Raw genomic sequence first — 20,360 nt, forward strand, 5'->3', positions numbered from 1 at the left:
CCAATTCTGGATCCACAAAGCAAGGCCTCCTTGGATCCCATGCCTCATTACATTCTGAATGAGCCTTGCATCGAGAACCTTATCAAATGCCTTACTGAAATCCATATACACTACATCCACTCTGCTACCTTCATCAGGGGAAAGGTCTAATATTCTATTGAGGAATTATGATATAAGAGAAGCATACAGAACCCAGGAACTTAAGAATATCAACAACTATACATCTCAGGAAAAAGTGCTGAATGGTCAGAATTTCAGTAGAGAGGGGTTTCAGTGAGAAGGCAGCTCTCATGGACTAGGTAAGCTTGCAGAGGGAGTTCATAGGAAATAGCAGGGGAATTGGAGCAAGATGAAAATTTTATATGTTGGCCCAAGGAAGCATTAACAGCAAAGAGGACAAAGGGGAAAAACAGACTCGAGGGGCCCAACTTTATGACAAATGTATAAATGTTAGAGATGATCATTAAAAGTTGTTTTTCAGCATGGAGGCCAGAGATTAGTGGTGTTCAGTTTTGGGACTCCTGTTAATCATTATTTTTATAACTGATTTTATAAATAATTTGCTTGCAAAAGTGCATAGCTTAATCAGCAAGTTTGCAGATAGAACAAATTTAGGAGGTGCTGTTGATAGTGAAGAAACGGATTGTAGTTTATAGGGGGATCGTAATCAGTTTGGGAAGTGGACTGAGGAGAGGCAAATGGAATTCATTACAGGTACATTATTGGTGAGGCCACACTTGTACAAAGTACAGTTTTGATCACACTGTTATAAAAAAGATGTTGTTAAACTGGAAATAGTGCGGAAAAGATTTACAAGGATGTTGCCAGCATTTGGGGGCCTGAACTCAGGGAGAGGTTGGCCGGGCTAGGTATCTATTTCTTGAAATGTAGGAGAAGGAGGAGTGTCCTTATAGAAATCCTTAAAATTATGAGGGCCATAAATAAGGAGGATTGTAGCAAACTTTTCCTCAAAGTTCAAAGTGAATTTATTATCAGATTACATATATGTCACCATATGCAGTACAACCCTGAGAGTTGTTTACTTGCAGGCATGTTTAGTAAATCCGAGAGACATACTAGAATCAATGAAAGACTGCACCCAACAGGATGGACGAGCAACCAATAAGGGAAAGACAACAAACTGTGCATACAACAAGAGGAGGGCGGAGGAATCCAAAAATAAGGGCCAGACATTTAGGGTGAGAGGGGAAAGTTTCAAAAGGGACTTGAGGCACAAATTTTTCACACAGACTGTAGTGAGTGTATGGAATGAGTAGCCAGAGGAAGTGGTTGAGGCAAGTACAGTAGTATCATTTACTGTAGAGTGCTGTGGTGGATATGGGATAAATGCAGGAAATTGGCACCAGCTGGGTGCACACCATAGTTGAAATGAATTGATGGGCTGAAGGGCCTGTTTATTTCTGTATCGGACTGTGACACTATTAAGCAGAGGAAAGCTGGGGAGGAATAGTGGGTAGGTTTAAGAAGGGAATATAGGAGAGTAAAGAAAGGGATCCAGCAATTATCGCTGCAGTCCAGAGTGATCTTGGTACGTAGCAGTCGTGGTGGAAAAGAATAAGGCTTGGTCATAATTTATATGTATTAACTGGATCTATTCAAGTGCACAAACCTCTGTGGCAGGGAAATGCTGATTTAAATGCTGGCAGCTCTTGAAATCTAACATATTACACACTCTAAATCTATCCCATTTTAGTTCACTTGGCAGCCTTGGACATATATGTAGCACTATTGAAATCCCATCTTTTCTGTATCACACATGAGGGCCATGAGACCATCTGATTTTTGTCTTCATACCCAGGACTCCTTTCTGTATATTTTATTCTTTTTGGTTTTGTTTCCAAATAATTTTATTTATCTGCATGTGACAAATCACTCTGTCATTGGACTTTGCAAACTTAAACATTGTCCGGATGGAAGGCAGTGATTCCAGTTATTCATCTTTAACCCATTTCATCGAAACTGGGGATGTATTCCAAGATTTTTAATATGGAGAGAGAGTCAGGGTTAGGATATTTGGTTATAAATGATCTGACCTACTTATCACAGTCTGTCATATACTTAAGACAAATCGATACAGCAATATCACTCAGATTTTTAACACAAAAGGCAGACTCGTATATCCTAGCTTTTCATCTCATGAACTTTTATCTTCCTTATTTACACAGATAACACAAGCAGTATGCAAACAAAATGCTGGTAAACTGACCTCTGTGTAGGTTTAGCAACAATTAGGAATTGAAAAATGTTTCCAAAGCATGAAAAGAATGCGTTGATATGTGAGGAATCTGTTAAGGACATCTGTATTTGTAAGTAAAATTGTGGTGGAGTCCAAAGAATAAATCAGTAGATTTTCCACAAGAGCCAATACCAAAGTCCTGTTAATGCTTGTTAAGTCTGACAAAACAATAAACCAAAAATATAGACAAAAAGGCGTATAAAATATTTTTTCTATGATGGGGAAATCGGCAGTGGCAGGCCTGATGAGGACTTTGCTGTGACAAGCATGGTTGGAGTAAGTGGGCAAGAGCCGATGGGGTATTGCAGTGGAAAGTGGGAGGTCAGGTTCAGAACTAATATTTTCACATATTAAGTGTAGCAAAGAATTACAAAGGCAAATGGTACGCTGGCTTTTATTACGAGAGTACTGGAGTACAAAAGTAAAGATGTCTTATTACAATTATCTTGGTTACAACTAGAGTATTGAGTATGGTTTTGGTTCCCTTATCTAAAAGAGATCAGAATCAGATCCATTATCAGTAATACATGATGTGAAATTTGTTGCTTTGCTGCAGCAATACAGTGTAAAACATAAAATTACCATAAATTACAAAAATTAAATAAAGCACAAGAGGAATGATAAGTTAGTGTTCACGAGCTCATTCACTGTTCAGAGAACTGATGGTGAAGTGTTCCTAGATCACTGACGGTGAATCTTCAGGCTCCTGTACCTCCTCCCCGGTGGTAGTAATGAGGAGAGGGCATGCCCCAGATGATGAAGACCCTTCCAGATGGATGCCACCTTCCTGCAGCTCTACCTCTTGAGGCTGTTCTTGATGATGGGAGGGTTGTCCCTGTGATGGAGCTGGCTGAGCTTTGGTGCAGAAGCCCAGTGTGCAGCAGAGATTCACCAGACTGGTTCTAAGGATAGCAGAATTCTGTATAAAAAGAGACCAAGTTGACTATTTGCAGACTGGATATTGAAATTTTTACTGTTGGACTTCGGCCACATTCCACCGTGATACAACACTTGGCGGCGCGGGAGGTCGCTCCTGCCTGTGGCCATCGAACGTGCAGCTCCTCCTGCGGAGGGTCAGACACCCTGAGCCAATAGACTGGTCCTGGACTTATTTTCCATCTGGCATAGTTTGCATTTTGTTGTTTGATTGTTGGGGTTTTTTTGTATTGCTATATTTACGCTCTATTCTTGGTTGGTGCGGCTGTAACGAAACCAAATTTCCCTCGGGATTAATAAAGTATATCTATCTATCTATAGGTCTAGAATTTAGAAGAATTAGAGATGTCATGAAAAATAGAAAACTCTTAAGGGATTGACAGGTTGGATGCAAGGGCTATCTTTTAGAGCAAGGGGTTCTCTTGTTAAAGAAAGGGAGTAGAGATAGCCCAGGAAGTTATAAGCCAATGAGTCTTACTTCAGTGGTTGTAGTTGATGGAGAAGATCCTGAGAGGCAGGATTTATGAACATTTGGGGAGGCATAATATGATTAGGAATAGTCAGCATGGCTTTACAAAGGCAGGTTGTACCTTGCGAGCCTGATTAAAGTTTTTGAGGATGTGACAAAACACGTTGATGAAGGTAGAGCAGTAGATGCAGTGCACATGGATTTCAGCAAGGCATTTGACAAGGTACCCCATGCAAGATTTATTGAGAAAGTAAGGAGGCATGGAATCCAAGGGGACCTTGCTTTGTGGATCCAGAACTGGCTTGCCCACAGAAGGCAAAGAGTGGTTGTAGACGGTTCATGTTTTGCATGTAGGTCGGTGATCAGTGGTGTACCTCAAGGATCTGTTCTGGGACCCCTACTCTTCGTGATTTTTATAAATCACCTGGATGAGGAAGTGGAGGGATGGGTTAGCAAATTTGCTGATGACACAAAGGTTTGGGGTGTTGTGGATAGTGTGGAGGGCTGTCAGAGGTTACAGCGGGACATCGATAGGATACAAAACTGGGCTGACAAGTGGCAGATGGAGTTCAACCCAGATAAGTGTGAGGTGGTTCATTTTGGTAGATCAAATATGATGGCAGAATATAGTATTAATGGTAAGACTCTTGGCAGTGTGGAGGATCAGAGGGATCTTGGGGTCCGAGTCCATAGGACACTCGAAGCTGCTGTGCAGGTTGACTCTGTGGTTAAGAAGGCATACGAGCTTTGGCCTTCATCAATCGTGAGATTGAGTTTAAGAGTTGAGAGGTAATGTTAGAGCTATATAGGACCCTAATGAGACCCCACTTGGAGTACTGTGCTTAGTTCTGGTCGCCTCACTACAGGAAGGATGTGGAAACTACAGAAAAGGTGCTGAGGAGATTTAGCAGGATGTTGCCTGGATTGGGGAGCATGCCTTATGGGAATAGGGTGAATGAACTTGGCCTTTTCTTCTTGGAGCAACAGACGATAAGAGATGACCTAACAGAGGAGTATAAGATGATGAGAGTAATTGAACATGTGGATAATCAGAGGCTTTTTCCCAGGGTTGAAATGGCTAACATGAGAGGGGACAGTTTTAAGGTGCTTGGAAGTTGGTACAGAGATGTCGGGGTAAGTTTTTTTACGCATAGAGTGGTGAGTGTGTGGAATGGGCTGCCAGCAACAGTGGTGGAGGCGGATACGATAGGGTTTTAAGAGACTCCTGGATAGGTACATGGAGCTTAGAAAAATAGAGGGCTGTGGGTAACCCTAGGTAATTTCTAAAGTAAGTACATGTTCGGCACAGCTTTGTGGGCTGATGGGCCTGTATTGTGCTGTAGGTTTTCTATGGTTCTATGTTTCTATGTTTTCATTCCTGGAGAATCCAGAATCAGGGATCATGGTTTCTGAATAAAACGTTGGCTATTTAAGACTAAAGTAAGCAAAAGATTTTGGCGAAGATGGTGAATCTTTGGAATTCTCTACAGATGGTGTAGGTGGTGTGATTGAGTTTATTCAAAACAACAATCAAAGGGTAATAAGAAGATGCAGGAAAATAGCACTGAGGTGGAGGATTTGTCATAATTAAAGTCAGGCGAGTTGCAGCTAGTCTACTGCTCTTCTTATTTCTTATGGTCTTCAACAGTTGTGACCTAATGTGGAGAATTGTGTCAAGAGTGCAAGGAGTTCATAGCCCCCAGCCGTGTCTAGTCAAACTCCTGGACGGATATGAACTGACCAGGAAATCATTAAAAGTGCATTTTAGTCAAGCTTAAAGCTATAAAGATATGGCAGAGATAGAGACCATCAATATTACAGTAGTAACTGTGGGAGAGGTGAGTTGAGGTGTACCTGGGATTACTCAGACTCAAATATAACAAGTTAGTGGAATTTCAGCCGAAAAACAATAGCTCATCTGTTTTGGATACCACACAAATTAAAGAGTAAATCAGACAGAGTCAAAGGAGGGGCATATCATTAATGTACTGTACACTGAGATCTGCGATGCTTTTGCTTGGTTTCACCATGAGATAATATGTAGGTAGGAAAAGAATAGAAATTTGTGTGTTGCAGTGGTGAAAGCTCCAAATATGTAATGCTCAGGAAACTTTCACAAAGGTGAGTATTTCTAATCACATGAGTGAAAATCAATCCAAAGTTGCTCCAAATCTAAAATAAAAACAGAAAGTGCTCAGTAGCGTAGGCTGCAGCTGTCGTAAAAGAAACTATTAATTTTTCAGGTTGGTAACTCTTAGTCAGGCAATTATTTCCAGCATTTTCTGTTTTTATTTCTAATAATATATGTGAATCAAAAATATTTTGAAGCAGATCTTCATAGAAAGCACTGCTTGGATTATTCAGGATTTTGCAATAACTTTGTCATCATCAAGAAGTCTTGTGGTTCCTTCAACTGCTGCTCTCTGTGAGGCTTTTGAATAGGTGGCCAATAAACAGCTGACCCATGGCCTCCTATGATTTGGTTCTCAGATCCCTTCACTCAATGTCCACAATACTGAGAGCAATATGATTACATTCACATACTACAGTTCTCATTTTTCATTTCACGTCTGGGTATGTGTTTTTTTTCCCACTTTGTCTCCTTTATTGCACACATCAAACTTTAAGTAATGACTCATAGACCCTTTGAGGAATAGGAAAACAGGCTGAGGAGGTAGTGGAGTGGAGCAGTGTTAGCATTAATGTAGAAGCTGACCATGTGCAGATTTAAAAAAGAGAGTATGGTTCAAACATTTGGAGGTAATACTTTTGCTGTAACTTTCAATGAGAGACAAGAAGGATCCTCTTAAAGAACAGTGGAGACCCTTATTCATGTCTGCAGTTTGTACCTGTGGAATTTCAGTATGATTATAGATAATTATGGAAATTTCCCAAAAACATGTCAAATTATACAAAGACAAATTTTTTTTTTAACTGGGAGAATGTCCCTGCTAAACCAGCCTGGCTCCAGTCCATTTACCTGACTCATCCCATGTGCTCCACAGCCAGTCAGCAACAGTCTTTGGGACACCGCCTCTATATACCTGTAGATGATCGGCGTGAGACAAATAAACAACTGGTCATTTCGCTCACAGAAAGACGCATGAGTTACCTTCAAACCTCTATAAAAGTACACGTTTTGGCAAATCAACCATTTCTGATTTTGCAACCATAATCTTCAGAATGGGATAATAGATAGCATCTCTCTCAGAGGCTGGGCTAATTTATTAATTAACAATGTATTTGCTTGAATAAGTAACCATTAATCAGAATGTTTTCTTTTAGTTCGAGTTATTTATTGACAAGGGGTCTAGTTGATCCTTTTCTGTGTAATCAGATCAGTTTCATTTCCTTTTTAGATTTCTCTTCAAGCTTGCAGGACCTGGGAGACAGAGTAGATTGGAAAGTATTTAAAAAGCTTCTACGTAAATTGGAGGGTTAAGGTGAACAGGTCACTGCTTGTGAGGTCACATACCTTTATTCGCATTTGCAAAACAGCAGAAAAATAATCAAAGGCTCAGTTGTAGGGGTGATTGCTGAGTGTGCTCCTGTGTGATGTTTTCAGCAATGACTGGGGCTGTACTGCGGAGTGCCGTTGTGAATCGGTTGACAACCTGTGGTCTCCTGGCTCAGGCTGAGCGAAGCTCTAGTCCCCTTACACAACTGGGCTCCCAGTACAGGTTGTTCAGCCTCAGCATGTCAGCCTATGCTGAACTTACAGTGCCTCCACCATCAACCCTCTTTAAACCTCTGGTTGTTCCCAAAAAACTCCTGCTGGGACCAGGACCATCCAATATCCCTGCTCGGGTCCAGGAGGCAGGGGGCATGCAGGTCATTGGACACATGCACACTGAGATTTTTCAGGTAATTTTTAAAAATTTCTGTTTGTTTTGTACGCCTTCTGAAAATAAGTGTTTGCTTGAAACTGTGATAAATTGCTATACAATGCAAATTTTTGTAAACATTTTTAAATACACAGTAATCTGTGGGAAACAAAAGAGAAAGAAGTTTGCAATATTACCATTAAGAGCAATAGAAATTTCTGTAGTGAACAACAAAATCATCAGGGTCTGTGAATGATTTAGAAATGTTTTATCAACACTCTAATGAATAGAACTTTGTCTCGACGGGGCTGGTTGATTGTGAACAGTGGTGACGGAGTCTTGCGAGAACAGAGAGCGGGAGTTAAGTGTGGAGCTCACTGGAAAATGGCAAAGAGAGGGAGAACATCAAGGAAAGAGCCAAGCTGTTGAAGGAAGTTTTTGGCGAGAGTGGAAGTGAACTAGAGATGGAGGTTGGCGGGAAAGAGGAATGGAATGGAAAGAGGAAGAAAAGAAAACAGAGGTACGGGATATCAAACTCTGAGGAGTCAGTCGATGACCAAAACAGGACAGCAAAACAATGGAAAGAAGATGAGATTCAAGCAATTATAAAACTAAGTGAGGACGGGGCGTCTTTTGGTGAGTGGAACCTGATTCGTTTGACGAAGATGCTCAACAAAATTATAGGCGAGGTTAAAAGAGCAAAGATTTTACAAAATGGATCGCTATTAGTGATTTGTCAGGATAGTGCTCAGCAGGCAAGATTAAGTAAAATAGACGGCAAAATGTACAATGCTCAATACCCAACAATAGAAAGTGGACTAGAGGAGTTATTTCCGGGATACCAACAAAAGTTACTATGGATGAGATTAAACAGAACATAAAAGGAGCAAAAATTATTGAGGCCAAATGTTTGAAAGTTACAAGAAACGGGGAAAAGAGTGATAGTTTATTGGTAATGATTAACTTTGATGAAGAGGGATTGCCGACTAACGTTCACTTAGGGTATATATGTTATGCGGTTAGAATATATATATATATATATACACCACTGCCTTTAAAATGCTATAAGTGTCAGAAATTCGGGCACATTGCGGAGGTCTGCAGAGGAAAACAAAGATGTGGGAGATGTGCTGCAGAACATGAATATTGGAAATGTGAAGCAGGAGCTAGGCTGAAATGCTGCAATTGTGGCGAGGAACACAGTGCAGCTTGTCGAGGGTGCATTTATAGCAAGAAGGCCGCTGAGATACAATATGTAAAAGTAACTCAAGGAATCAGTTATGCAGAGGCAGTGAAAGAAGTTGTTGGAAAACAGGCTATCAAGCAAACAGATACAGGGAATAATACACTTGTGAATTGTGAGGGCTGTAATATGAAAAATAAGGATACACTATTAATGAGTAGAAAGGATTTTGTACTTTTTATGGCAGATGCTGGTGGAATTTTTATGGTAGCAAACAAGCAAAAGAACTGAAAAAATTAGAATTACAGTCAAGTCTACAGAAAAGTATCTTGGTATTAAAGGGATTAGGTGGGAAGAAGTCAAAGAAATGCTGAATGGAGGAACCAACAGTTCACAGGCAAGGGAGATGGAATCTTAATGGCAGTGTATTTATCGCAAATGGTCAAGAGTTTAAGAAATATGTATCAGAACTTAAGGAAAATCCTCAGACTTTATGGTTGAAACCCAGGGTAAATGTGCAGAACTCCAATAACAAATAGAAGTACCCGACAAGAACAACTGTGAGTTGGAAAAGAGATTGGAAAATGGAGGAAATTATTACAAGGATACAAAAGGAAAAGGAATTTGTTGCAAAATGAATTATCTATGTTCAGATTATAATATGAAAACATGGAAGCAAATGAAGAAGAACGCCGAGATCTCAGTAAACAACTGCAGGCTACAATCCAAGAAAAGGAAAACCTGAAAAAGCAGATAGAATTGGAAAAACAGCAATTTTAAAAGTATAATGTGTGATAATTACTATTCTTTAACAAGTAGATTTTAGTCTTACAAGTAATGTAGATGAAATCAATTTAAGTGAGGTAATGCAACTACATGAAAACGTGACAAAATTAAGGAAGAATAGCAGTTTGCAGCATTATCTAATGAGCACATTAAGCACTCACGAGGAACTGCAACTACAGAGTGATGCTAATAGAGAACTGCAAGCTGAACTAGATTGTCTAAAGTAGAGAACTCCAGGTCATATTTGGTTGGAACACCACAAGTCTAGCAGGTGGCGGTAATGCACTGAAAAACTGGTTGTCAACTGCCATAAAACAAAAAAGAAGAACATAGAACATAGAATAGTACAGCACGTTACAGGCCGTTCGGCCCACAATGTTGTGCCGACCCTCAAACCCTGCCTCCCATATAACCCCCCACCTTAAATTCCTCCATATACCTGTCTAGTAGTCTCTTAAACTTCACGAGTGTATCTGCCTCCACCACTGACTCAGGCAGTGCATTCCACGCACGAACCACTCTCTGAGTAAAAAACCTTCCTCTAATATCCCCCTTGAACTTCCCACCCCTTACCTTAAAGCCATGTCCTCTTGTATTGCGCAGTGGTGCCCTGGGGAAGAGGCACTGGCTATCCGCTCTATCTATTCCTCTTATTATCTTATACACCTCTATCATGTCCCCTCTCATCCTCCTTCTCTCCAAAGAGTAAAGCCCCAGCTCCCTTAATCTCTGATCATAATGCATACTCTCTGAACCAGGCAGCATCCTGGTAAATCTCCTCTGTACCCTTTCCAATGCTTCCACATCCTTCCTATAGTGAGGCAACCAGAACTGGACCCAGTACTCCAAATGTGGCCTAACCAGAGTTTTATAGAGCTGCATCATTACATCGCGACTCTTAAACTCTATCCCTTGACTTATGAAAGCTAACACCCCAGAAGCTTTCTTAACTACTCTATCTACCTGTGCGGCAACTTTCAGGGATCTGTGGACATGTACCCCCAGATCCCTCTGCTCCTCCACGCTACCAAGTATCCTGCCATTTACTTTGTACTCTGCCTTAGAGTTTGTCCTTCCAAAGTGTACCACCTCACACTTCTCTGGGTTGAACTCCATCTGCTACATTTCAGCCCACTTCTGCATCCTATCAATGTCTCTCTGCAATCTGCGACAATCCTCTACACTATCCACGACACCACCAACCTTTGTGTCGTCTGCAAACTTGCCAACCCACCCTTCTACCCCCACATCCAGGTCATTAATAAAAATCATGAAAAGTAGAGGTCCCAGAACAGATCCTTGTGGGACACCACTAGTCACAATCCTCCAATCCGAATGTACTCCCTCCACCATGACCCTCTGCCTTCTTCAGGCAAGCCAATTCTGAATCAACCTAGCCAAACTTCCCTGGATCCCATGCCTTCTGACTTTCTGAATAAGCCTACCGTGTGGAACCTTGTCAAATGCCTTACTAAAATCCATGTAGATCACATCCACTGCACTACCCTCATCTATATGTCTTGTCACCTCCTCAAAGAACTCTATCAGGCTTGTTAGACACGATTTACCCTTCACAAAGCTATGCTGACTGTCTCTGATCAGACCATGATTCTCTAAATGCCCATAGATCCTATCTCTAAGAATCTTTTCCAACAGCTTTCCCACCACAGATGTAAGGCTCACTGAAGAAGAACTTTGTCTCAGGTAGCCATATAAAATACATAGTACTAGGTTTCAGACAAGTGTCTGACAGGCGACTTCATTGTTTTGTAATGCCAGATTTTGACACTTTTTCATGTTTTAAACCTCATAGCTTGGGCCACCTCAGTACAAACAAAGTAATTGATGCAATTATGTGTCCTGAGATAGCCCAGGCAGTACTTGGACACAGTAATGTGAACTGAAGTGGCCCAGGGCCAGTATTATTAAACAAGAGAAAATCTGCAGATGCCAGAAATCCAAGCAACACACATGAAGAACTCAGCAGGCCAAGCAACATCTATGAAGAAAAGTACAGTTGAGATTATGGGCTAACACCCTTCCTGCTGAAGGGTCTCGACCCAAAATGTCGACAGTATTTTTTTTTCCCATAGATGCTGCCCGGCCTGCTCTGTTTCTCCAGCATCTTGTGTGTTGCCAGTATTGATACGTTTCTTGGTGTTCATTGATCCGGTCTTATAATAATTCGATGCATTGTTTGCCTGTTGGCTCTTTGTTCTTCATACAATCTTGCTGTTTGGTCTTGTCACCTGCCTTGTTGACAGAAATATTGTTCACTAAATTAACTCATGAATCAGACCACATGGACCCCTCGATGGGGGATCTTTTGAAGTTATAATATCATGCTGTATGATATTATAACTTATGGATTCATACAGCATGAGATAAATGCCCTTCAGCTGATAATTGTCCATGCTGGCCAGGATGTGTATTCAAGCTGATTCCACATCCCAGCATGTGGCTCATATCCCTCTGAACTCTTGTCATCCATGTACATATCCACATAGCACTTAAAAATGTTAATGTTCCTGCCTCACACCAGGAACTCTGCAGATGCTGGAATTTCAAGCAACGCACATAAAAGTTGCTGGTGAACGCAGCAGGTCAGGCAGCATATCTAGGAAGAGGTACAGTCGATGTTTCGGGCCGAGACCCTTCGTCACGACTAACTGAAGGAAGAGTTAGTAAGAGATTTGAAAGTGGGAAGGGGAGGGGGAGATCTGCAATAGTAGGAGAAGACAGGAGGGGGAGGGATGGAGCCAAGATCTGGACAGGTGATTGGCAAAGGGGATATGAGAGGATCATGGGACAGGAGGCCTAGGGAGAAAGAAAGGGGGAGGGGGGATGCCCAGAGGATGGGCAAGGGGTATAGTCAGAGGGACAGAGGGAGAAAAAGGAGAAAGAGAGAGAGAAAGAAATAAATAACGGATGGGGTACGAGGGGGAGGTGAGGCATTAGCGAAAGTTAGAGAAGTCGATATTCATGCCATCAGGTTGGAGGCTACCCAGACGGAATATAAGGTGTTGTTCCTCCAGCCTGAGTGTGGCTTCATCTTTACTGTAGAGGAGGCCGTGGATAGACATATCAGAGTGTGAATGGGATGTGGAATTAAAAATGGATCTCCCAGTGGCCACACATTTTAATTCCATGTCCTACTATTAGTATTAAACATTTAAAAAGACAATTGAAGGATAACATCACTTCTAAATAGTATTATTACTGTAACTGTTTACTATCCAAACACTGATGTGTATACCTGGTCTGCGAAGACTTCAATATGTGTCATTTAACATTACGTGTTTTCGCAATTGTCGAGCTGGCACCAAGCCAACATGAGATGTTGTGAAAAAAAATTGTTTGCTGCTTCATTTGGCAGGAAAACAAGAATCATTATGTATATTTTTATTATGGATGGGATTTAAAGAATTGAGGAACAGGACTGCATGTTGTGTGGCAACAGAATGTTAGCATGTGTCACCTTGGGCATGTGTGCCATAGGTTCGCCATCCCTGTCGAATCTTTCCACTTGTGGGGACGTGCAATATGAGACATCTGTTGTGCATTTAATATTTCAATCATCTTGTATATGTATTGGTTAATTAAGCATTCTTGTTCATTTAAATAATTCATTATGGGTCATATGTATAAATATGTGAATTGTATGCATCATTAAGCTATCACGTGTTATGTATGCACCTAGCTTAAAGTAAAGATGACGTTAGATTCACATTTCAAACTCTTTTGTCTTCCTTTGAGTTAGTTTAATGTTTTGAAGTTACAAAATGTGACAAGGTTTACCAGGAAATCAGAGATCAATGACAGTTTATATAAAACTGCCACAGGATCTGATTAAGATATTTAAGGTAGATACAAAGAAGGCAGCAATGAACAGTTATTTTGTAATTGCAAGATGAGAGAAAACTTATGTGAATCAATATGATTGAATTATTCAGTCTGTTTTTGGTGCATCTGGGTCCGTAATGCTATGTGACAGAGAAACAGGACAAGAATAATACATTGAATATAACACGGTCCAATAGCATTTACCCTTGGCATATGCCAATAGTTCAAGTCATAACCCTTTAATCTTCGCTTCATCCACCTATCCAATGTAAAACTGAATATTGAAATAGTTTCTTTGCAAACCACTAACTCTGAAGTTGAGTTTGGGGGAAATGCATTCTCCTGGTTGAATTCCTGTATAGTCCTACGACCTTATTCTTGGAATGCCCTGTTCTTCCCAAGAGTATTTGTCAGATTTTAAATTGTCCAATTTTAAACATTTCCATGTTATATAAAAATCTGAGTTTGCTCAATGAAATAGTAGAGGAGTGAATAGGGAGGGGAGGGACAGAAACCGAAGTATAAGGACAGTTTCTATCCTGCTGTTATCAGACTCTTGAACTGACCTGTTGCACTATAAAATGGACTCTTGGCCTCACAATTTACCTCACTATGATCTTGCCCTTTTCTGTTTACCTGCATTGCACTCTTTAGGTAGCTTTTACACTTTATTCTGTATTGTTAATGTTTTGCTTTATTCTAGCTCAAGGCATTGTGTAATGATTTGATCTGTACAGAGAGTATGCAAGAGATTTTTACTGTATCTGGGTACAGGTGACAGTAATAAGCTTCCCTGTGTGGTGTTTCCCTCCTTCCCTCTCTTGTTACAGATTATGGATGAGATTAAGGCAGGGATACAATATGCCTTTCAAACCACAAACAACCTGACTCTGGCAATCAGCGGCTCCGGGCATGCAGCTTTGGAAGCAGCCTTATCTAACGTAGTGGAGCCAGGAGATGTGGTGCTGATTGCAATCCATGGCGTATGGGGTGAAAGAGCAGCAGACATCGCTGAGAGAATTGGTAGGTTCTTTATTCAGAAAATTGTGTGTGCATTCAACTTTATTTCTCCCATATAAGGAAAAATCATCTGTCACCCATAGCAAATGAATTTGATTTTGAATTTGAAAATGAAAATGAATAATATAAATAAATTCTTTCCTTCTTTCTGAAGCTTCTTGAGCTAAGTAATGTTTGATTACAAAAGATAATGACAGGTCTCTGCTGGCTACAAGGCTAATGCACTATCAAAGTTTTGAATTTTAAGGAAAAACCTGATCAGAGAACAAATACTAGGTGATGTTATATATGTAGGTAAATAGTGTGGCAAAGTCATTACTTGGAGGAACTTTTCTACTACCCCCCTCCCCATTCACTCCTGCACAATCCCACTGAGCTACTGCTATGCAGGACCTGGTTTCAAGGGGTGGAGGTGACTCGTTCAGACCTGTGTAATCTGCTTTACCATAGCGGAAATTCACCATTCAAAGTTGCCACTGGGGTAAAGTAGGTTATGGCAAGTCCACATGTTGATCAGTGGTCATTGTTGAAAGCAGCTGGCTTGCCTCTCACAGCAGATTTTGGACCACTTTCTGTTGTTGGTAAGATGATGAATATTGGCCATTAGACTTGGTGCATCCTATACTAAATAGGGCTACTGTACCTTTTCCCTCCACCTGAGACAGCAGTAGAGGCCTCAATTCACTGCTCCTTCACAAGCACACAATTACCTTACCACCGTGGAGTTCATGCTCTTTGCTTACTCAGAGCTGTGAATCTGTCAAAAACAATATTTCTAACAGTATAGACCTCTACATTTAAGTGGTGTCTCTCTCTTTCGATGATGTCAGAGGATGTTTATGGACTATAGACAATGGACTTTTTCAGTCTTATGGTTTTTATATTCTGTGTTGTTGCCCATTCTTTCTTGTTGTTTTTCTTGTGGGGCTGGGGGTTTGGGGATTGATGTTCTGTTATGTTTTGTGTGGGTGAGGGAGGGTTTAGGATTTGATTATCATGTTGCCGTTCTTTTTTTGTGCGGGGGGCAAATTTCTCTTTGAATGACTTTCCATGGTTTTCTTTGTTTCATGACTATCTGGAGAAGTCAAACCTCAGAGTTGTGTAGTGCATACATACTTTGATAATGAATGAAACTATGAACCTTCGAAAAAATTTTCAAAAATAAACAAACCATCAAAATATGTAAGAAATGCTAAAAAGTACTTTTTCTCAATCATTTTAAGTAGATGATCGTGCAACTTCTGTCCTTGATCCCTTGAATTCAGTCAAGTCAAGTTAAGTCGGTTTTTATTGTCATTTGGACGATAAACTGCTGGTACAGTACACAGTAGAAACAAAACAACATTCCTCCAGGACCATGGTGCTATATGAAACAACACAAAACTACACTAGACTAAGTGAGACAACACAAGGCTACACTAGACTACATAAGACAACACAAAAACTACACTGGACTACAGACCTACACGGGGCTACATAAAGTGCACAAAACAGTGCAGGGCAGTGCAATAAATAATAAACAAAACAGGCACAGTAGAGGACAAATTGCAATATAATAATAAATGATGTAGATGTCAGTCTAGACTCTGGGTATTAAGGAGTCTGACGGCTTGGGGGAAGAAACTGTTGCAGTCTGGCCGTGAGAGCCCGAACGCTTCGGTACCTTTTGCCAGATGGCAGGAGGGAGAAGAGTTTGTATGAGGGGTGCGTGGGGTCCTTCGCAATACTGTTGGCTTTATGGGTGCAGTGTGTGGTGTAAATGTCTGTAATTGTGGGAAGAGAGACCCCGATGATCTTCTCAGCTGAACTCACTATGAAACAAATGGAGAAGGGTTTTCTGGCTTAGACCTAGCGTGGCACAGGGCTTTTAGTCACAATTATCACTGCTTGGAAAAAGCAGCATTTTTTTCACCTTCATGTTTAACTAGAATTCCCAAAGTTGTACACAGAGAAATATCTGCAGTTTCAGAGGTAAATGCTGATATTTCCAGAATACCTAGGCTGTTATCTAATAAGGATAATAAATACTCCACACATAACCCCAAGCTTCTGCACTATTGAATAACATTACACCTCTAATCCATTTTCCCCTCCAATGATATAATGTTTGCAAATCGAAAAATGTTCTCCTTCAATAATCGCATGGGTGGAGGGAAAAGGTTTCTAAACATTTACAAGCATTGGAATATAAATAAGATATGAGCAGAAAATACTGCAAGTATTCAGTGTTACGAGAATACACATAAAATTAAGATGTTTGCTGGCCTGGGCTAGCATCAGTGGCATCAGCAGTTGGTCTGCCACCTGCCCTCAGGGGAAGGAGAGATAAGGAACAATGGAGCAGCGTCTGGAGATGTGTAATGAAGGGATGTGGGAGGGAGAGCTGTCTGGAGCGGCTCCCCCCTTTGAACCCTGAACTGTTTGAAGTGATGGACAGGCGATACCCCAGCAGGGGGATAAAAAGGGACAGGTTCGCTAAGACGACACACACGCCACCCGAGGTAACGAGACCCTGGAAGCGGTACGCTTCTCACGAGTGGGTGAGAAGTGCCAGACAACGACCAGGGTGGAAAGGTACGATCAGCGGGAACCCGGTGTGTGTCCGCCCTTGCCTGGGTGCCGGGTTCACTGCAGAGGATCGACCGCATCTGGAGGAGGGGTCACAGTCGGTGACCTCAGGTGACATCACCAAGGACCCGCCCAAAAGTTGCTCGTGAGCAATCTCGCTGGTCTGTGAGTGAAGCCGTGCTGAGTGCTGAGTTGTTCCTGTTCTCTCTGTCTCTCTTCCCCCACGTTGTCCATCGCCATGGCAACGATTACTGCGAACTGAACTTTGAGTCATTTTGAAATTGGTCATTTACCCCTTGACAACGATAGAGCTTGATTGATGCTGTTATCTTAATTCTGTGCACATGTGTGGTTATCATTGTTGAATTGTTGCATTTATTATCCTTTCGATTACTGTGTTGCTTGTTTCTTTAATAAAACTTTCTTAGTTCTAGTACTCCAGACTCCAACTGAGTGATCCATTTCTGCTGGTTTGGCAACCCAGTTACGGGGTACGTAACATCAGCAAGAAAGATAGCATCTGTGGAAAGAGAAACAGTTTATATTTCAGGTCTAAAGGCCCTTTATCAGAACTGGGAAAATGCAAAGAACAGATTTTATATTGTAGGGACCATGGGATAGAGTGCAATCAGGGTTGCCAGAGATTAATGAAAGATTTCAGGGAACAAACAGAGAGAAATGTGAAAATGAAAAGTTTCAAATAAATGTTCCTCATACAAGTCTTAAATGGCTGACCCCTCATCCTGCAGTTGTATATTTTCCTGGCCTGAAGAAACAGTGCCTTTGTATTTCACTGTTCAGAATCTTTACCTCACAATGCACTCACACCTCCTTTTTCAGAAAGCCCTAAATCCAGTGATAATAGGGATATTCTGATTAAGACCATAAGACAAAGGAGTAGAAGTTGGCCATTTGGCCCATCCAGTCTGCTCTGCCATTTTATCATGAGCTGATCCATTCTCCCATTTAGTCCCACTCCCCCGCCTTCTCACCATAACCTTTGATGCCCTGGCTACTCAGATACCGATCAATCTCTGTCTTAAATACACCCACTGACTTGAACTCCACTGCCGCCCACGGCAACAAATTCCATAGATTCACCACCCTCTGGCTAAAAAAATTTCTTCGCATCTCTGTTCCGAATGGGCGCCCTTCAATCCTTAAGTCATGCCCTCTTGTACTAGACTCCCCCATCATGGGAAACAACTTTGCCACAACCACTCTGTCCATGAGATTAACGTCTCCTCCTCATGCCAGACCTCCTCATCCCAGAGTTCCATTTTGTAAATTCACACTTCTCTGATCTCAGTTCAAGTACATCTTTCATTGGGTATCACAATTAAAACTGCACATATACCCTAGTGTGCGGTGTTCCTCAAACCCTGTGCAATTGTATAAAGACAACCTTCTGCACTCCAGCCCCTTGCAACATACCATTTGCATTCTCAAATGTTTGCTGTTCCTGCATGTTTACTTTTTGTGTTCCATGAACAAACACAACAAGGCTTCTCTGTATACAATTATCTAGATTACCTTCATTGAAAAGTTTTGTTTTACTTTCTTCCTTCGAGATCTCTTATTTTCTACCGCACAGTGGTTTTGTACCAACGGCAGACATGAACACGTTACACCAAGACTTTCATCTAAAGTTTGAATAGTAAAGGACTCAGAATTGATCCTGATCAGTAATAGTCTTCTAACCTGAATATATTAGTTACTTTTATTCTCTCTTTTTCCTTTCACTAATCCTTTATGTATCAAGGACTGAGGAGAGGGAGAGGCAGTCTCTCTCTCTCTCTTCCCCCTCCCTCCCTCTCTCTCCCTATATTTTATATATATATACACACACCTCTTGATTCTCTTAATATTCTAAATGCTATTGATCTGTTGAATGAACACAATGATCAAGCTTCCGCAGTCCACTGAGTAAAGAAAGTTCTCATCTCAGTCCTAGATAGCATGCTACTTATTCTGAAACTGTTACCTCCTTATCCTCGTTAGAGAAAACATCATCCTTGTGTCTAGATTGAGAAGACCTTTAAAAATTTTGCTGTAAGTTTTGATCAGATCTTTTCTCATTTTTCTAACTCTTGACAAAAGGGTCCCAGTCCATTCAGTCGATCTCGTACATGAAACCTCTCAATCCTGGGACAAATCTCGTGAATTTTCACTGCACTTCCACTACGGCAAGTATTCACTTTCTTAGGTAAGGAGACCAAAACAGTATACAATACTCCAAGCTGTATGTAAGTATGGTTTCCTCATTCCCGCAATCACACTCTCTCCAGGAGTTCTGTGAAAATGGATAGCTAGGTTCCTCAATTATCAGCCCTACCCAATCTCTCACCATTTAACAAGTACCTTGATTTTTTGTTTTGTGTACCTCAATTGGATGAGCTCACATTATTCCACATGCCTTGTTATTGCCCTTTCAATCAGCTTGACAATGTCCCCTGAGGTCTCTTCACTTATAATCTAATTTAGTTTATACCTGCCAGTGAATAATTCATGTCTACAGTGTTTAAAAAGTTCAAATATCTTCACTGATATTACTATCAGACTTGGGCCTTTCTGATAAAATGAATTTATACAATGGCCACTTACATTGACTTATGCAGAAGGAGATGATTTGCCACATTTGCATTCATCCCTGCACCTTACACATACCCAATAGCACTCTCTGATTATCTCACCAACTCCCTACAGGGAGGCAAATTGCAGCAGACATTTAACCTAAAAGACAGTACATCTTGAGCCATGAAGGAAACGAGATTGCCCAGGGAAGACCTATGTGGTCAAAGAAAGAATGTGCACATTTTGTCTCTCTCTACTCCAAAAGCACCAGATTGAACCAGGCATGCTGGAGTGGTGAGACAACTGCACTACCTCCAGCACCACCATGCCCGCGAAATCACATCTCACCCTTATTGCCCGTGCAGTATCTGTGTTCTCAGTTTGACTATGATGCAAAATACTGAACTAATTCACCAATATTCAAAAGTTCAACAAGTAATATTCTTTCTTCCTGGAGCTCCTACAGAATTAAGCTTTGGGAGTTTTTACTGCATCTAGATGTAGTAGCTGAGCTTCAGTGTTCAGTGTTCAGAAAACACTTGCATATGCTCATGATTGAAAGCCAGGCCTTGAAGGAAGGGGCTTTGCAAGCAATATCTGCAAGATAAGCTCTTCTGATAAACTGCCCCCAGTATACCACACTGTTCAAAATGAAGCCATGGACAATGTGGATCACTTCCCATATTTCAGGAGCCGCCACTCAGCGTGGTGGTCCTTATACTCCATTTGCTTCTCAGACTCACAGTTTTCTGTTCTGTGCACCTCACAGTGAGGAGGTAGTTTTCATGTTATTGGATAGTAGCCCAGTTGTGAGCTGCTGTACTTTGTGTATTTGGGAAAGGAAGATGAAGCAAGAGATAGATAAGAGCATGTGGCTGAGCTTGTGTCAGGAGGAAGAAA

General features: G+C 41.1%; 1 protein-coding gene across 1 annotated transcript in view; it reads left to right on the top strand.

Moving 5' to 3' along the window:
- The first annotated feature begins 6,978 nt into the window (after positions 1 to 6,978).
- The window catches only part of agxta (alanine--glyoxylate and serine--pyruvate aminotransferase a), a 33,569-nt gene continuing 20,187 nt past the window's right edge, over positions 6,979 to 20,360 (top strand). Inside the window, exons 1-2 of the mRNA XM_063046132.1 lie at positions 6,979 to 7,526; positions 14,129 to 14,321. Of these exons, the coding sequence (XP_062902202.1) occupies positions 7,218 to 7,526; positions 14,129 to 14,321 (502 nt within the window). The 5' untranslated portion in view covers positions 6,979 to 7,217. The remainder of the gene's footprint in view (positions 7,527 to 14,128; positions 14,322 to 20,360) is intronic.

Source organism: Mobula hypostoma, chromosome 4 (assembly GCF_963921235.1).
Source record: "Mobula hypostoma chromosome 4, sMobHyp1.1, whole genome shotgun sequence".
NCBI classification, from domain to species: domain Eukaryota; kingdom Metazoa; phylum Chordata; class Chondrichthyes; order Myliobatiformes; family Myliobatidae; genus Mobula; species Mobula hypostoma.